Below are 11,482 nucleotides of genomic sequence, written 5' to 3' on the forward strand. Positions count from 1 at the left end.
TAAATGGGCTTATCCATACTTTATCAGTTGTGGTGATAGAATAAGAAATAACTGTTGCCAAAATTAATTTCAAATATACTGACTGCCTCTGGTGGAAAGGATACAAAAACCCCATGGTTTTTTATCTAGTATTTCTCATTAATTTCCCAAATGCCAATTAATGTGCTTGTCCAAGGACATACTTTCCTTGCTCATACCTATAGTCAGATTGAAGTTGAGGAGCATTCAAAAGTTGGCATGATAAACAGGCTGTGCTCTACTGTCAACGGATACACTCAGAACATACTTTTCCAATATATAAAAGCACAAAGTCACTAAATGCACCGTCCCCCTTTGGTAAATGTTTTGAAGCAGTCCTTCAGGAGTTGTAAACATTTCCCAGAGTGAGTCTTAAAAATAATCAGATACATTGCTTGTCTAAGAGGTGTCTTGCTGTACATAAAATTCTCAGATTAACACTTTTGCTCGTTCTCCACTCATATTGACATTCCTGCCTTTCAGATGTGCTGCTTCACAACTCTGCCAGATGAACGTGCTGCATGCTTCTGGTTTCCAGGACTTCCACTGGTGTCCATGGGAGCTCAGTTTAACGTTCAAGGACTTTAAGTCTAAGTGGCACTGTTGATTGTGTGCTTGGGAAGAGCAGAGCTGGAAATTGGGGAAAAGATTACAGTCTGGTTAGTCAGTTTCTGGGCCTGACTGCACTTAGTGTAGCTTCCCTGCACATGGAACAAGGACCCCTGTCATATAAATAAAATGTGGGCTGGATACACTTTCAGCTGCAAGCTTTCTGTACAACTCTACTGCCATTACTAGAATGAAATTTGACTTTTCCTGACAGTCACTTTGTTTTGGGATTTAAAAGTTCTTGCAGCAATACTGTTCAAGTATTGCTTCCCCTCATCCTCTTGTGATAGGTTTGCCATTGCTGGTGTGTGCTGCCTTCCCAGTTTAGTTGTCAAAGCTGTTTGTGGTGGTTGCAATCTGGGCTGGATTGGAACCAAAGAAATTTTTTTTCCAAGATGGAGTAAAAAGCAGCAAACAAAAAAATGCTGTGTATTTTCACAGTGATCTGATTCATGATGCAATCCCAGAAATGGACATGACAATGCATTCAGGTACTGAAGGATACATAGCAAAGCTCCACATTAAACTGCTCAGACACTGGGTTTGATAGTAATGCTTCTTCTATAGCAAATAAGCAAACTGAAGGGATAACGAATTGTGACATGAAGAGAATAATCGTTACTCATCTTGAAAACCTCCTCAGGCTGGTTTGATTTTGGTTACCAGTAGCACTTGTACATGAACATAAACAGGCACAATGTGACACTTTAATGAGTTATATTGTATGAAGTTTGATATTAATCAAGAACATCCAGAGAAAATAGGTCATGACCTGATAAGTTTGCATTTTATCAAGGATCCAGTATTAACCTTATTTACCTCTGATGGATGTATTCCTTCGTTTTCGTGTGTGTGTGCTGATTGATTTTCAACACAGTAAATGAGAAGAACTCAACACCAAATAAAGGTTATCTTAGTTACAAGATAGCAATAGTATTTTCTTGTATAATAGCAGTAGTATTTTCTCTTGGTCAAATTTCACTTATGCTTTCTCTCAATAACTGAGAATGTAGCTGTATTTAATGACACGGTCTTCTTGTTCCTCGTGAGTACAGCATCCAGTTAATCTGCTCTGATTTTAGCTAGTGTATACCACTAAAAAGTGAGGTCCATTGAAATCTGGTTTTATTAGATCTGATACATATCCTTCAAACTATCATCTCCATATTTATATTTATATTTATATTTATATTTATTTATATTAAAAAATCTTTGATTTTGGTTGGCTGGTAATAGAAGCAGAATAAAATGAAACATGGAATGTGGTATGGCTCAATAATAATTAAAATTGAAGCCCAGCTGGATGTATTGTTGCAATTCGTAGTAATTTCATCTATTGGCTTATTTCTGTATCAACTGAAAAAATCTCTTTTGGTTTTGTGCATTGCTAAAAAGCATATACAAATGAATGGTTGAATGCAAATTTTTATAAACGTTTAAAACACTTGAATTTAAATCAACATTTAAAATCATTTCCATGCTTCAAAGTAGTAGTACTTCCAAAAGGTTTATCGTAATACCTTAATACAGTTATAAATGAATATTAAAATGCTGAATTAAATTCCATTAGGGCTAACAATTAGATTTAAATCTTATTTCATATACATTTTGAAATTTTTGACAGGTCAAATCAGCTGATACCATATGTGCTGTTGGCTTAGCTTAGCTGATGCTATCGTATTCCAAGAGGATAACCACTAGATGAATGCCATGAGATTTAAGGAATGCAGAATTGTTCCTGGTTTTAGCCTGTCTCATTTTAAGGGCTCCCTCCATATGATTACTAAGGTCCTTGGAGCATAAAACAGGATAACGCCAAACTAAACTAAACAAAACTGTATTTTTGTAACCTACTGGAAAGATGAGCCTTGCAATCAGTTTTGCAGTCTACTTCTGATTATATTAAATCAGGATTGTGGAAGTGACATATCAGTCCATTCAAATGTCAAAATCTGAAAATATTTATCGTCTAAATGAGATCTAGTTTCAAATATACTTTCTTTTCATAGTCTAAACATAAAATATAGTGACAATGGCAGCCAGCTTCACAGCAAGGTGTTTGTGCATTCCTGTTTGATTTTCAGCAAGAGACTAGACAGACTATACCATACTTCACATTGCTATTGTAAACTATTTGGTGATTTAACCTTTTATTAATTATCAATATCTGAATAGTGTATAATAGAGTAGATACAAATGTTATTAGAGTTTGTGATCTTTCTGTTATTGTTCATCTAGACACTATGGACAATAGCTATATTATGAATCACTGTATGCAACATTTTTTAATACCATGTTATTGAATTGCTGATGGAACCTGGCTGGATTGTGGCACTATTTCTTTTCCTACCCATTATCAATGAGATCCCACAGAGATCTTGGTAGACTTTTCATGACAGAACTATATCTACCCAAACTTGACAGCTAATTAAATAAGGTTTCTCTCAAATCTGAAGTGGACTTTGGTTAAATAACTTCTTCAAGCACCTTCATTCGTACTTACACTGTTATTAAGTGACAAAGTTTAATAGTTCAGATACTTTTCCTGTTTAGAACACAAGCACTTTATTAAAACTAGAACATTAGAAACACAAAACATCATACATGGGCACTGAAGCAATGTCACGAATAGAATGCAAAATTCCTTTAATGGAATGTCACTAAATGTATATTATCTCATCACTAAGAGAATCTCATTTTCTCATCTAAAACATATTAAATTAATCACACAGACCCCACTTTATCAACTCTGCACATAAATCTGAAATTTTAACAGCTCCAAGTTGACAACAGTAAATGTCCTGAATCTTTTCAGACAGAAAAACAGTGGATATATTTTAGCAGTTAGATAGATGCTAAATCCAACAAGTTCCTCAGCAGAAAAACAACTATCCTGCCTTTTGAAAGGCTGCAAATTCAGAAAGTGTCCTAGTCCTCAATGAGTTCAAATCAAGTTATTTCAAAAGTGAAATGCTTACTTTCACTTTGTAGAGTGCTCTGGTGTTTAAGATATTTCCTACAGAAAGACAGTTCTGGATTCGGAGCAAAGTTTTGAATATGATTTTCCAATATCTTGAGTTCTTTAGGCAGCAAGATACAGAACCTTGAACCTTTGGGGTTTTTTTTCTTTCCCTTTTTTTTCTTTTTAATGTTTGTTAGTTTTGCTCTAGGCTTGTGGATATTGAAATTTTATGAAATGTGGAACTGCCTTACCAGGCAAAAGAGCTATGTCAGAGTAGTCAGTGCGCTAGCTGTGAGGACACACATTTGAATAGGTTCGTGAACACTCACTTTTGCATCTGATATTTTTGGAAAGGCTGTGCATGTTCCTACAGAAAGATTCTGTAATCAATAGTTTCCAGTTATGAAGTATGTGATCAGAAATTCTTGGCCTTCTCTACTTTGAGTAACTTTGTGAAGGAGCTAATAAAGACCTTGAAATTTGTTTTAAAGAACTGAAAAATCAGTAAATAGCCCCAGTAGAAAAAATAGATGTGTAAATAGTCATCTTTCTGTTTTATTCTGTACCACTAATTTAAAGATTCTCTAGTTCCAGCCCCCCTGCCATGGGCTGAATGACCCATTATGTGCCCAGTGGTCCTGCTTATATTTGCTACATATGATATAGAGTGTATAATATAATCAGTAAGTTATATAGTTGTCTATTAAGTCAGCCACAAAACATATGGTAGAGCTTCAGATAAAGCACAGTTAAATGTCTTTTTTCATATTATAATATCACCAGAGGCTACTGGCCTTATAGACATGCAGAGTTTAGTTTGGTGAGGCAATTCTGCTGTGAAGGTTGAACTATGCTGAAAACATCCTTCTGCATATTGCACCTCGGTAGGTCAGTGGTCCGGTTACCTGGATGGAGCTTTGTCTGGGTTCTATGCCTTGATATTACCGTTAAATCAGTTTCAGGGTGAGGCCTTTATTTTGCCATAAAATGTGATTGTTATCACAAAAGGAGTAAAAAGTATTACAATGGATTGTTGAAAAATGACCTATACCTTTATATAGCCAGGTCAGCTACATATGAACATATGGTTGCAGCAAGCCTGGTATTGTAGTCACAGTAGCTGCAGAAAAACTTTGCCTTCTTCTCACTCACTCCCTGACAAAGAACTCCCTGACAAAAGACACTGTGTCTTTTTTCTGTTTAGGATTCCTTGCTAAGACTTGACACTCCAAAAAAGGGAAAGCAATGAAGTTATTTTAATTCATCCTCCTACGTAAAAAATAGACAGTGCTTCCATAAACAGGAAGAAATAAGCAGCGTTAGGAAACACATCTGGACTAAGTGCATTTTCTGGAAATATTTATGCTCTGCTCCTTGGATTTGTGATAGTACCAATATTCAGCCTACATAGTTGAGAGGAAAGCGGGTTTATGTCATTTGCTCCATTACGAGGTGCAGGCTGTTCTGTTCCAAACCCAAAAATATTTGTTCTTCAGGACAATTTGATGATTTCTGGGATAGAAGTAATGTCCATTTGTATGAGAGTTGATTCTCTTATTTTTTATGTACCTCTAAGACATCTGTTCAGTTTCAGGAGGGGTCCACACTATGCAACAATTTAAAGGACTTTTAAAAATCACTTATTGTATATAGCAGTCTATGTATGGGAAGCATATCACAAATAATATCAGTCAGAAAGGGCATGATAATGGAGCTAATTTCTTTGATGTAATTACATTACATATTGGTTTTAACTGAGCTAATAAAATTGCTGGTTTATAACAATTAGACACCTCAAATCTCATTTACTACTTTTAGAGCATTGTCCTTTGATTCAGTCATGCGCTGGGAAGGGCTGTTGCCATTGTACCTTTGTGAAAAGACTGGCTTAGCTGGTAGTGACACTATGAGTACAAACTTCTAAAAAATCTGTTTCATTTGATATTGAAGTCATACACAATTTAAAAGTGATTTTAATAAAAACTTAAGCTATGTTTAGGTAGAAATGCCATTCAGCTGTTGTATTTTATACTTCTTTCCACTCAACATCCTCAGAAACATGTGCCAGTTATGATGTACTGCTGTATTATTTGCAAGAATTAATGTGTGCTGGACTCTGTATTTTTCCTAAGTAATGCTGGAACCAGGCTCTTTTCTGCTTAAAACTCAAAGCTGTAACCACCGCAGCAGTACAACCACCTTCCAACATTGAATTTATTGCAGTGACTTTAATCTATGTCTTTGTAAACAGTTTTTTTAATGTAGTTTTGTAAATAGTGAAAAATGTGCTGCTTCTTGGTGGGGTTCCACACCCCACACCCGCCCATTCTATACCCTGCCTTCTTTGCTGTGTGTTCTCCCTGTACGGTCTTGCAAATCTCTTCTGACTTAGTTTGTGGTTAGCAACAGAAAGACTTTGTGAGTGATAAAGGCTCACTCACAAACTAAAACTAAGTAAGACTTGGGTTGAGCAAATGTCAGAGTCTTGCAAAATACCCGCTCTGGCCACCAAGGCAAAGATCCTTTTGGTTCCAAAGTGCAAACCTCAGAAATTCCATTTTTCCTCCTCATTTCACTTCTTTTTCCTCCTCCCTACTCACTTCTTGGTACCTTTTATTATGGAAAAAACCTCTATTTTCTAAAAAAATAAGGCTCTTGCTGTCCTTTGCCCTGTTACTGCCATTACTCTACAACATGCTCAGTGGGAGAGCATCCTTCTTAGAGATTCTGGACGCAGGACAAGGAGGAGACCAGAAAGCAGTTGTGAAGTTTGCTTGTGCCACACAACAATGCCCAAACGGGGAAGCATGTACTCAGGGGAGGAGAGTAAGTAACAGTAAAGCCGATGCTCTGACAACAGTATTTTAGGATGCTGTTACTATAAAGCATTTGCAGCTACTAAATGGGACTTGGCCTTAATCTGTCACTATATAAAACTGTCATTCGTTACATTCACAAGTACTTAAACATCTCCAAACAAAATGAGTTAAACAACATCTCATTGCTTTTTAATGGTTTTACAATTTTAGTTTTAAGAGGGTGGTAGTTACTGCTGGCTTGTTGGAGTCTGCTGGTCATGATAACACTGGTCTCAGAGAAATGTTTTCTTGGACTTGTAGAGACTTTTTGAGATCTTTTTTCTTTTTCCAAGTTCTTGCCCTTTGAATTGGTTAATGGAGGCTACACGTGGGTATGAGAGAGATATTGGTTAAATCTTTGTCAGCTCTTTCAGTTCCTGTCTAGTTTAGGATCTGAATACTAGCCCCAACTCCATTAACATTGAAATCATCAAAGGTGTATTATTTGGGCCACCTAACTTTACATTAGTTTTTCTAATCTACCCCTCATGATCTCCTTGAAGCACCTGACTGTTAAACTCAGACATGTAATGATTAATCTAATTATGTTTAAATAGTTTATGTCTTAATAAAATTGGTTATGTATCTTGGACAATCTCAGCCCTGCCACCAGTCCCAAGACAGCACTGTAATTCAGCACTCACTCTGAATGCCCTACTGACAAAGACATACCCACCTGTGCTCTGCATCTGTAAAATGCCAAAATGCTAGTGCTGAAGTAGTCAAAATTTGCTGCAGCTTCATTGCTTTTTTTGGACTCTGAAAGGAGCAGTCTGAAGGCCAGATTTGTTTGGTATTTTCTGAGTTTTCTCAGAATATAATTTGAATCAATCACCTCTTTTTTTTTTTTTTTTTTTTTTTTTTTTTTTAATATAATAAGGTTCCAACCCCCTATTTTTTCATTAAGTTACTGAGCTACAGTTTCACTTTCATTAACCAGGATTGGAATAACCCCATCTTGTCTCTCTGAACTTGACAGTTCACCTCCCAATTTATACAATTATTTTAAACCACAATTAAAATACACTATGGTGCATTTTAAAAGCTGATCTCATCATCTTCAGTTTAGCTTGTTTTTCTCTCCCTTTACCCATGCCGCTATTCCCATGGTGGATTGAAACCAGGCTTTCTGGCTGCAGCCTTTTGAGATCTGAATCTGATCAGTGATAGAACACTGGAATGTCCGATTTGAAGTATGAGAGATTTATTGCAATCAATGTTAGTGCATGCAAAGTCACGCCATCCTGTTTTGCAAGTTACCTACTGCCTCTCTCCCTAACCATTCCACCCCACTTACACCTTACTGTACAGCAGTCTACTTGCAATCTCATCTCAAAGGAGGGTGGGGTTTTTTAATGATTCATTCAAATACGTAATAACTATGATCAAAGCATATTTCAGAAATTTAAATTAATCACACTTTTTGTGTTGGCCCATGAACAATAAACTGTTTCTTGTAGGGAGCCCTAGTAGAGCTTTCGTGAAAGTTCAGAACTTAATTTCTCTTCAGTGCCTTTTTGGGGTGTAGTAAATGATTTCATACAGACTTTCTGGCTCTATGTGAGCTTTCCTTTTGGCACAAGTTTACTTAAAAATAAAAATGTAGAACAGACAGTAGCTGCGTTCCATAAACCAGTCTATTATTTCAAGTTGATTTTTACTACTATATCTAAACTGACAGAAAGAAAAAGCTTCACAAGTGTGTGGATAAATTATCTGTGATGCTTTTAATTTATAAGGAAGATTGTGATTCACTTTTAAGCACGGAATCATATTAGCCATTGGCAACTTGAAAACATATTTTCATTCCTGTTGACTTTCCTATAACCTATACATGGAGTAAGTAGAAAAGTGTGCCCATCAGTCAGTAAGAGAGCTTGTGGGGTTTTTCTTTTTCTTGCTGTAACATTATATATGTACATGTAAAATTTAGCCCAGTGGGAGCAGTTTGTTTATGACAGAAATCTGTTTCAAAGGGCTTTTAAACATGGGTTTTATCTCTTGTAGTGTGAATCTATCTGGTTTTGCTGTCACAGAGATTCTTATGACATGCTCATAGCATAAGGATGAAATGAAGCTCCTTTCATGAAATATGAGAAAGATTCCACAAAATCGATAGTGGTAGAAAATCAATTTACTGAGTAATAGATCACTTCAAAATGTGCCAAAAAGCTGTGAATTATTTGAGGGACATGACCTTGCTGTCCTTTTATTGTCCCAGAGGATGACGAAAGTAGAGAGAGTTAATTTCATGTATGCCGATATTTATCATCAACACTGATATAATCTTGCATTTAAAAAAAAGCAAAGAAGCAACCTTACACTACACCACATCCTCCAAGGTGAGTTTCTAGTGTTGGCCAAACATTCCAGATTAGTTGCAACAAAAGGGAAAACATTAACTATTTTTGAGAAAGAACACACATGACAGCATTGAAGGAACTTGCTGCCTCCTTCACAAGGTAAGCACACAACATGATGGAACAAATGTAAGGCACACTGGAACACAAAGTAGAATGTAGGTTTTTTAAATGGTCTTCTGGATGTCTCTATAGGAATGGTCTTTGAGAAAGGTACAGCACAGCTCTGGTGTGGCTGGATTTACTGTTCAGTGAAGCTGTTGGTACAATGAAGTCCCAGAAATTCCAGATGTTTTTAGGGTACACTCACAGGCCAGCTGGAAATGTGGTTGTAGACTATGTGGGTAGCCAAGGATCCTCAGGGTTATTATTATTAAGCTTTGCCAAAACTTTTCACAGAGGATCTAGAGAGCAAGATTAAAGACAGGGCTCTGCAAGCTGGTTTCTACCAGTGGTGTTGACCCACCTTTACAGGAACCTCTGCTATGAACAAGTCTTCACCACTGATTTTTTTCTGTTCAAAACCAGGAAAGATAAAATTTAATTTAATCATAGTGGAAGTCTTATTTTCTGGAGGAGCCATGAGACCCTCTTTCCCCTTCCCTATGCAGAGGTGACAGTTCTGCCACTTCATGTCTGAGACTGTGTAACATGAAAGGGTGAAGCTTCAGGTTTGTACTGGGAGACTTGGAAGTAGGGAAGCACATAAACCGTTGTTTCTCTCCAGAACATTGAACTATGAAGGTTAGAAGCAGATACTTTAATTGACACTTTGGTACTTTGAATACATGCAGAGATAAAGCCAAGCTAAACTTTAAGGCTAAGAGTCTAATCAGCTGCTATCCATTTGCAAATTATATGTTTAATTTACAAGCAGTACAGTTTTCCCTCCACTGACACTGAAGGAAGTTTGCATGTGCTGACAGCTTTAAGCCATTGAGATTGTATTTGTTTCTAGGATTTACGAGTGAACTCTCCAGACCCTTTTCTGAATGTTTTGCACTTCGGTGTGTTGAGTGTGATCTGCCATGGCAAGATCTACAGAATTAAAGAGGGGGGACACTTTTGAGAAGGTTTTTAATTGCATTCAGAAGTCAAGTGTCTGTTAGAAGATGATTACTCTCGTGGAAGAAAACTGTCCCTTTTGTGAAGACTCTGCTGTAGTTGTTTTACTAATTTTGACTTGTAGTGAAATGTTCAAGGGTGGACTATCATTTACTGAGCTTCAGTTATTTTACTTGAATGTTTAGTGTGTTTTAACAGCACAAGAGTGCACTTGCTGTAAGAGCTAACGCCATTACTAGTTCACAACATGAAGTTGCTTCTGTTTATTTTCCCCTTAATTTATTTGAATGATGTAATCTGTGCTGCAGCCTTTTGGCCTGTGTTTACCAACCTTAGTGCAGCTCTTTCTGATGTTGTAAATCACAGTGGCTTTAGTAGTACATGCAATTAAAAACCATATCTGAATGTATCTTAGTTGTAGGTGTAAATTGCACCTACTTGGGTATAATGTGACCTGCTTAGGTCACAGAAGAAAGTCTGTTCAATCTGTTTTAGGTGGTTAATCTCAAAATGCCACCTCTAGGATCCTTTTCCTAGTTTGTCAATCTCTTCTCCTTCTACTTTGTGTTGATAAGTCTAGTGACACATGTGGTGGACACAACTGCCTACCTGCACTACTTACGCTCTGCTGAGTTATCCTGTGTCTGACCTCTGTCTTGGCTAAGCTAGCCTTGCCAGCCTCAGTAGCCATAATCTGCTGCCTTTTACATGAGTTCATGCATTCACAGGAGAACTTTAGTCAGGCAACCATCTATTCTGTATAAATCCCTACTTGTCTACTGCAGTGCTCTTTACTGAGGCATCAGTCAAAAAATTGACTGTTCTTTTAAACTCATCAGCTAAGCAGGACTTCAAGACATGTTTATGGTCCATCTAGGTTTATTCTGGCTAAGGAGCTGCCTTACCTGATTTCACCAGCTGAAGTTGTCCATTGTACCCCTAATGTTATTGATATTTGTTTGAACAGCAGAAAGGAAGCTGATTCGGTGGTGCTTGCATAGTCTGAGTCACTAGAAGGTACCAGTGAATGGCTGGGACGCAAGGAAGGACTAGAGGTCTCTCCAGGGGAATGTCTGGGGCTATATACAGAGCTTACTACAATAAGGCCCTTATCCTTGTTTGAAAATTGTATATCCCTCTCTAATAGAGAAATAAATACAAATAATAAACCTTCAGCTCATACTCTCTGAGTTTCATGTTTGAGATATATTAACATAGTAAGGCTTTGGCAAGTACTTTTTTCCATGTTTTCCGCTGTTAAGTTTATTTCTGCAAAGGTTATAAATGGATATTACACATTTCTGAAGTTCTATATAGTCAAGTAACAGAAATCCTTGATTATTTATGCAGGGACTAACTGGCAAAGTGAAGGCAAAGGCTGTGACTGAGGTTCTTGTGCATATCAGATACAAAGCGTGCTTGGACCACATAGACAAAGACATACGCACAGCTCAGCTCACCTACCTCTGGCACACAAGCCCAGGTGGACTTATTCTCCTAGTATGTATGCCTCTTATTAATGCTATTAAACATTATTGCTCCAAACAAAATAAAAATATGCCCTTAAGCTAGCAGTTTAACATTTATTTCCAAACTTATTTTGGGGGTTT

The 11,482-nt window shown here is 37.0% G+C and overlaps 1 protein-coding gene across 1 annotated transcript in view; it reads left to right on the plus strand.

The window, feature by feature from the left end:
* LOC308217692 (uncharacterized protein C8orf34 homolog) overlaps nucleotides 1–11,260 on the plus strand; it is a gene marked incomplete at both ends in the record, with an annotated part of 201,883 nt that extends 190,623 nt beyond the window's left edge. The window contains one exon of the mRNA XM_080610920.1: nucleotides 11,223–11,260. Within this exon, the coding sequence (XP_080467046.1) occupies nucleotides 11,223–11,260 (38 nt within the window). The remainder of the gene's footprint in view (nucleotides 1–11,222) is intronic.
* Between the last annotated feature and the right edge of the window lie 222 nt (nucleotides 11,261–11,482).

The sequence above is a fragment of the Psittacula echo genome (genome assembly GCF_963264785.1).
Source record: "Psittacula echo genome assembly, chromosome: 2".
NCBI classification, from domain to species: domain Eukaryota; kingdom Metazoa; phylum Chordata; class Aves; order Psittaciformes; family Psittacidae; genus Psittacula; species Psittacula echo.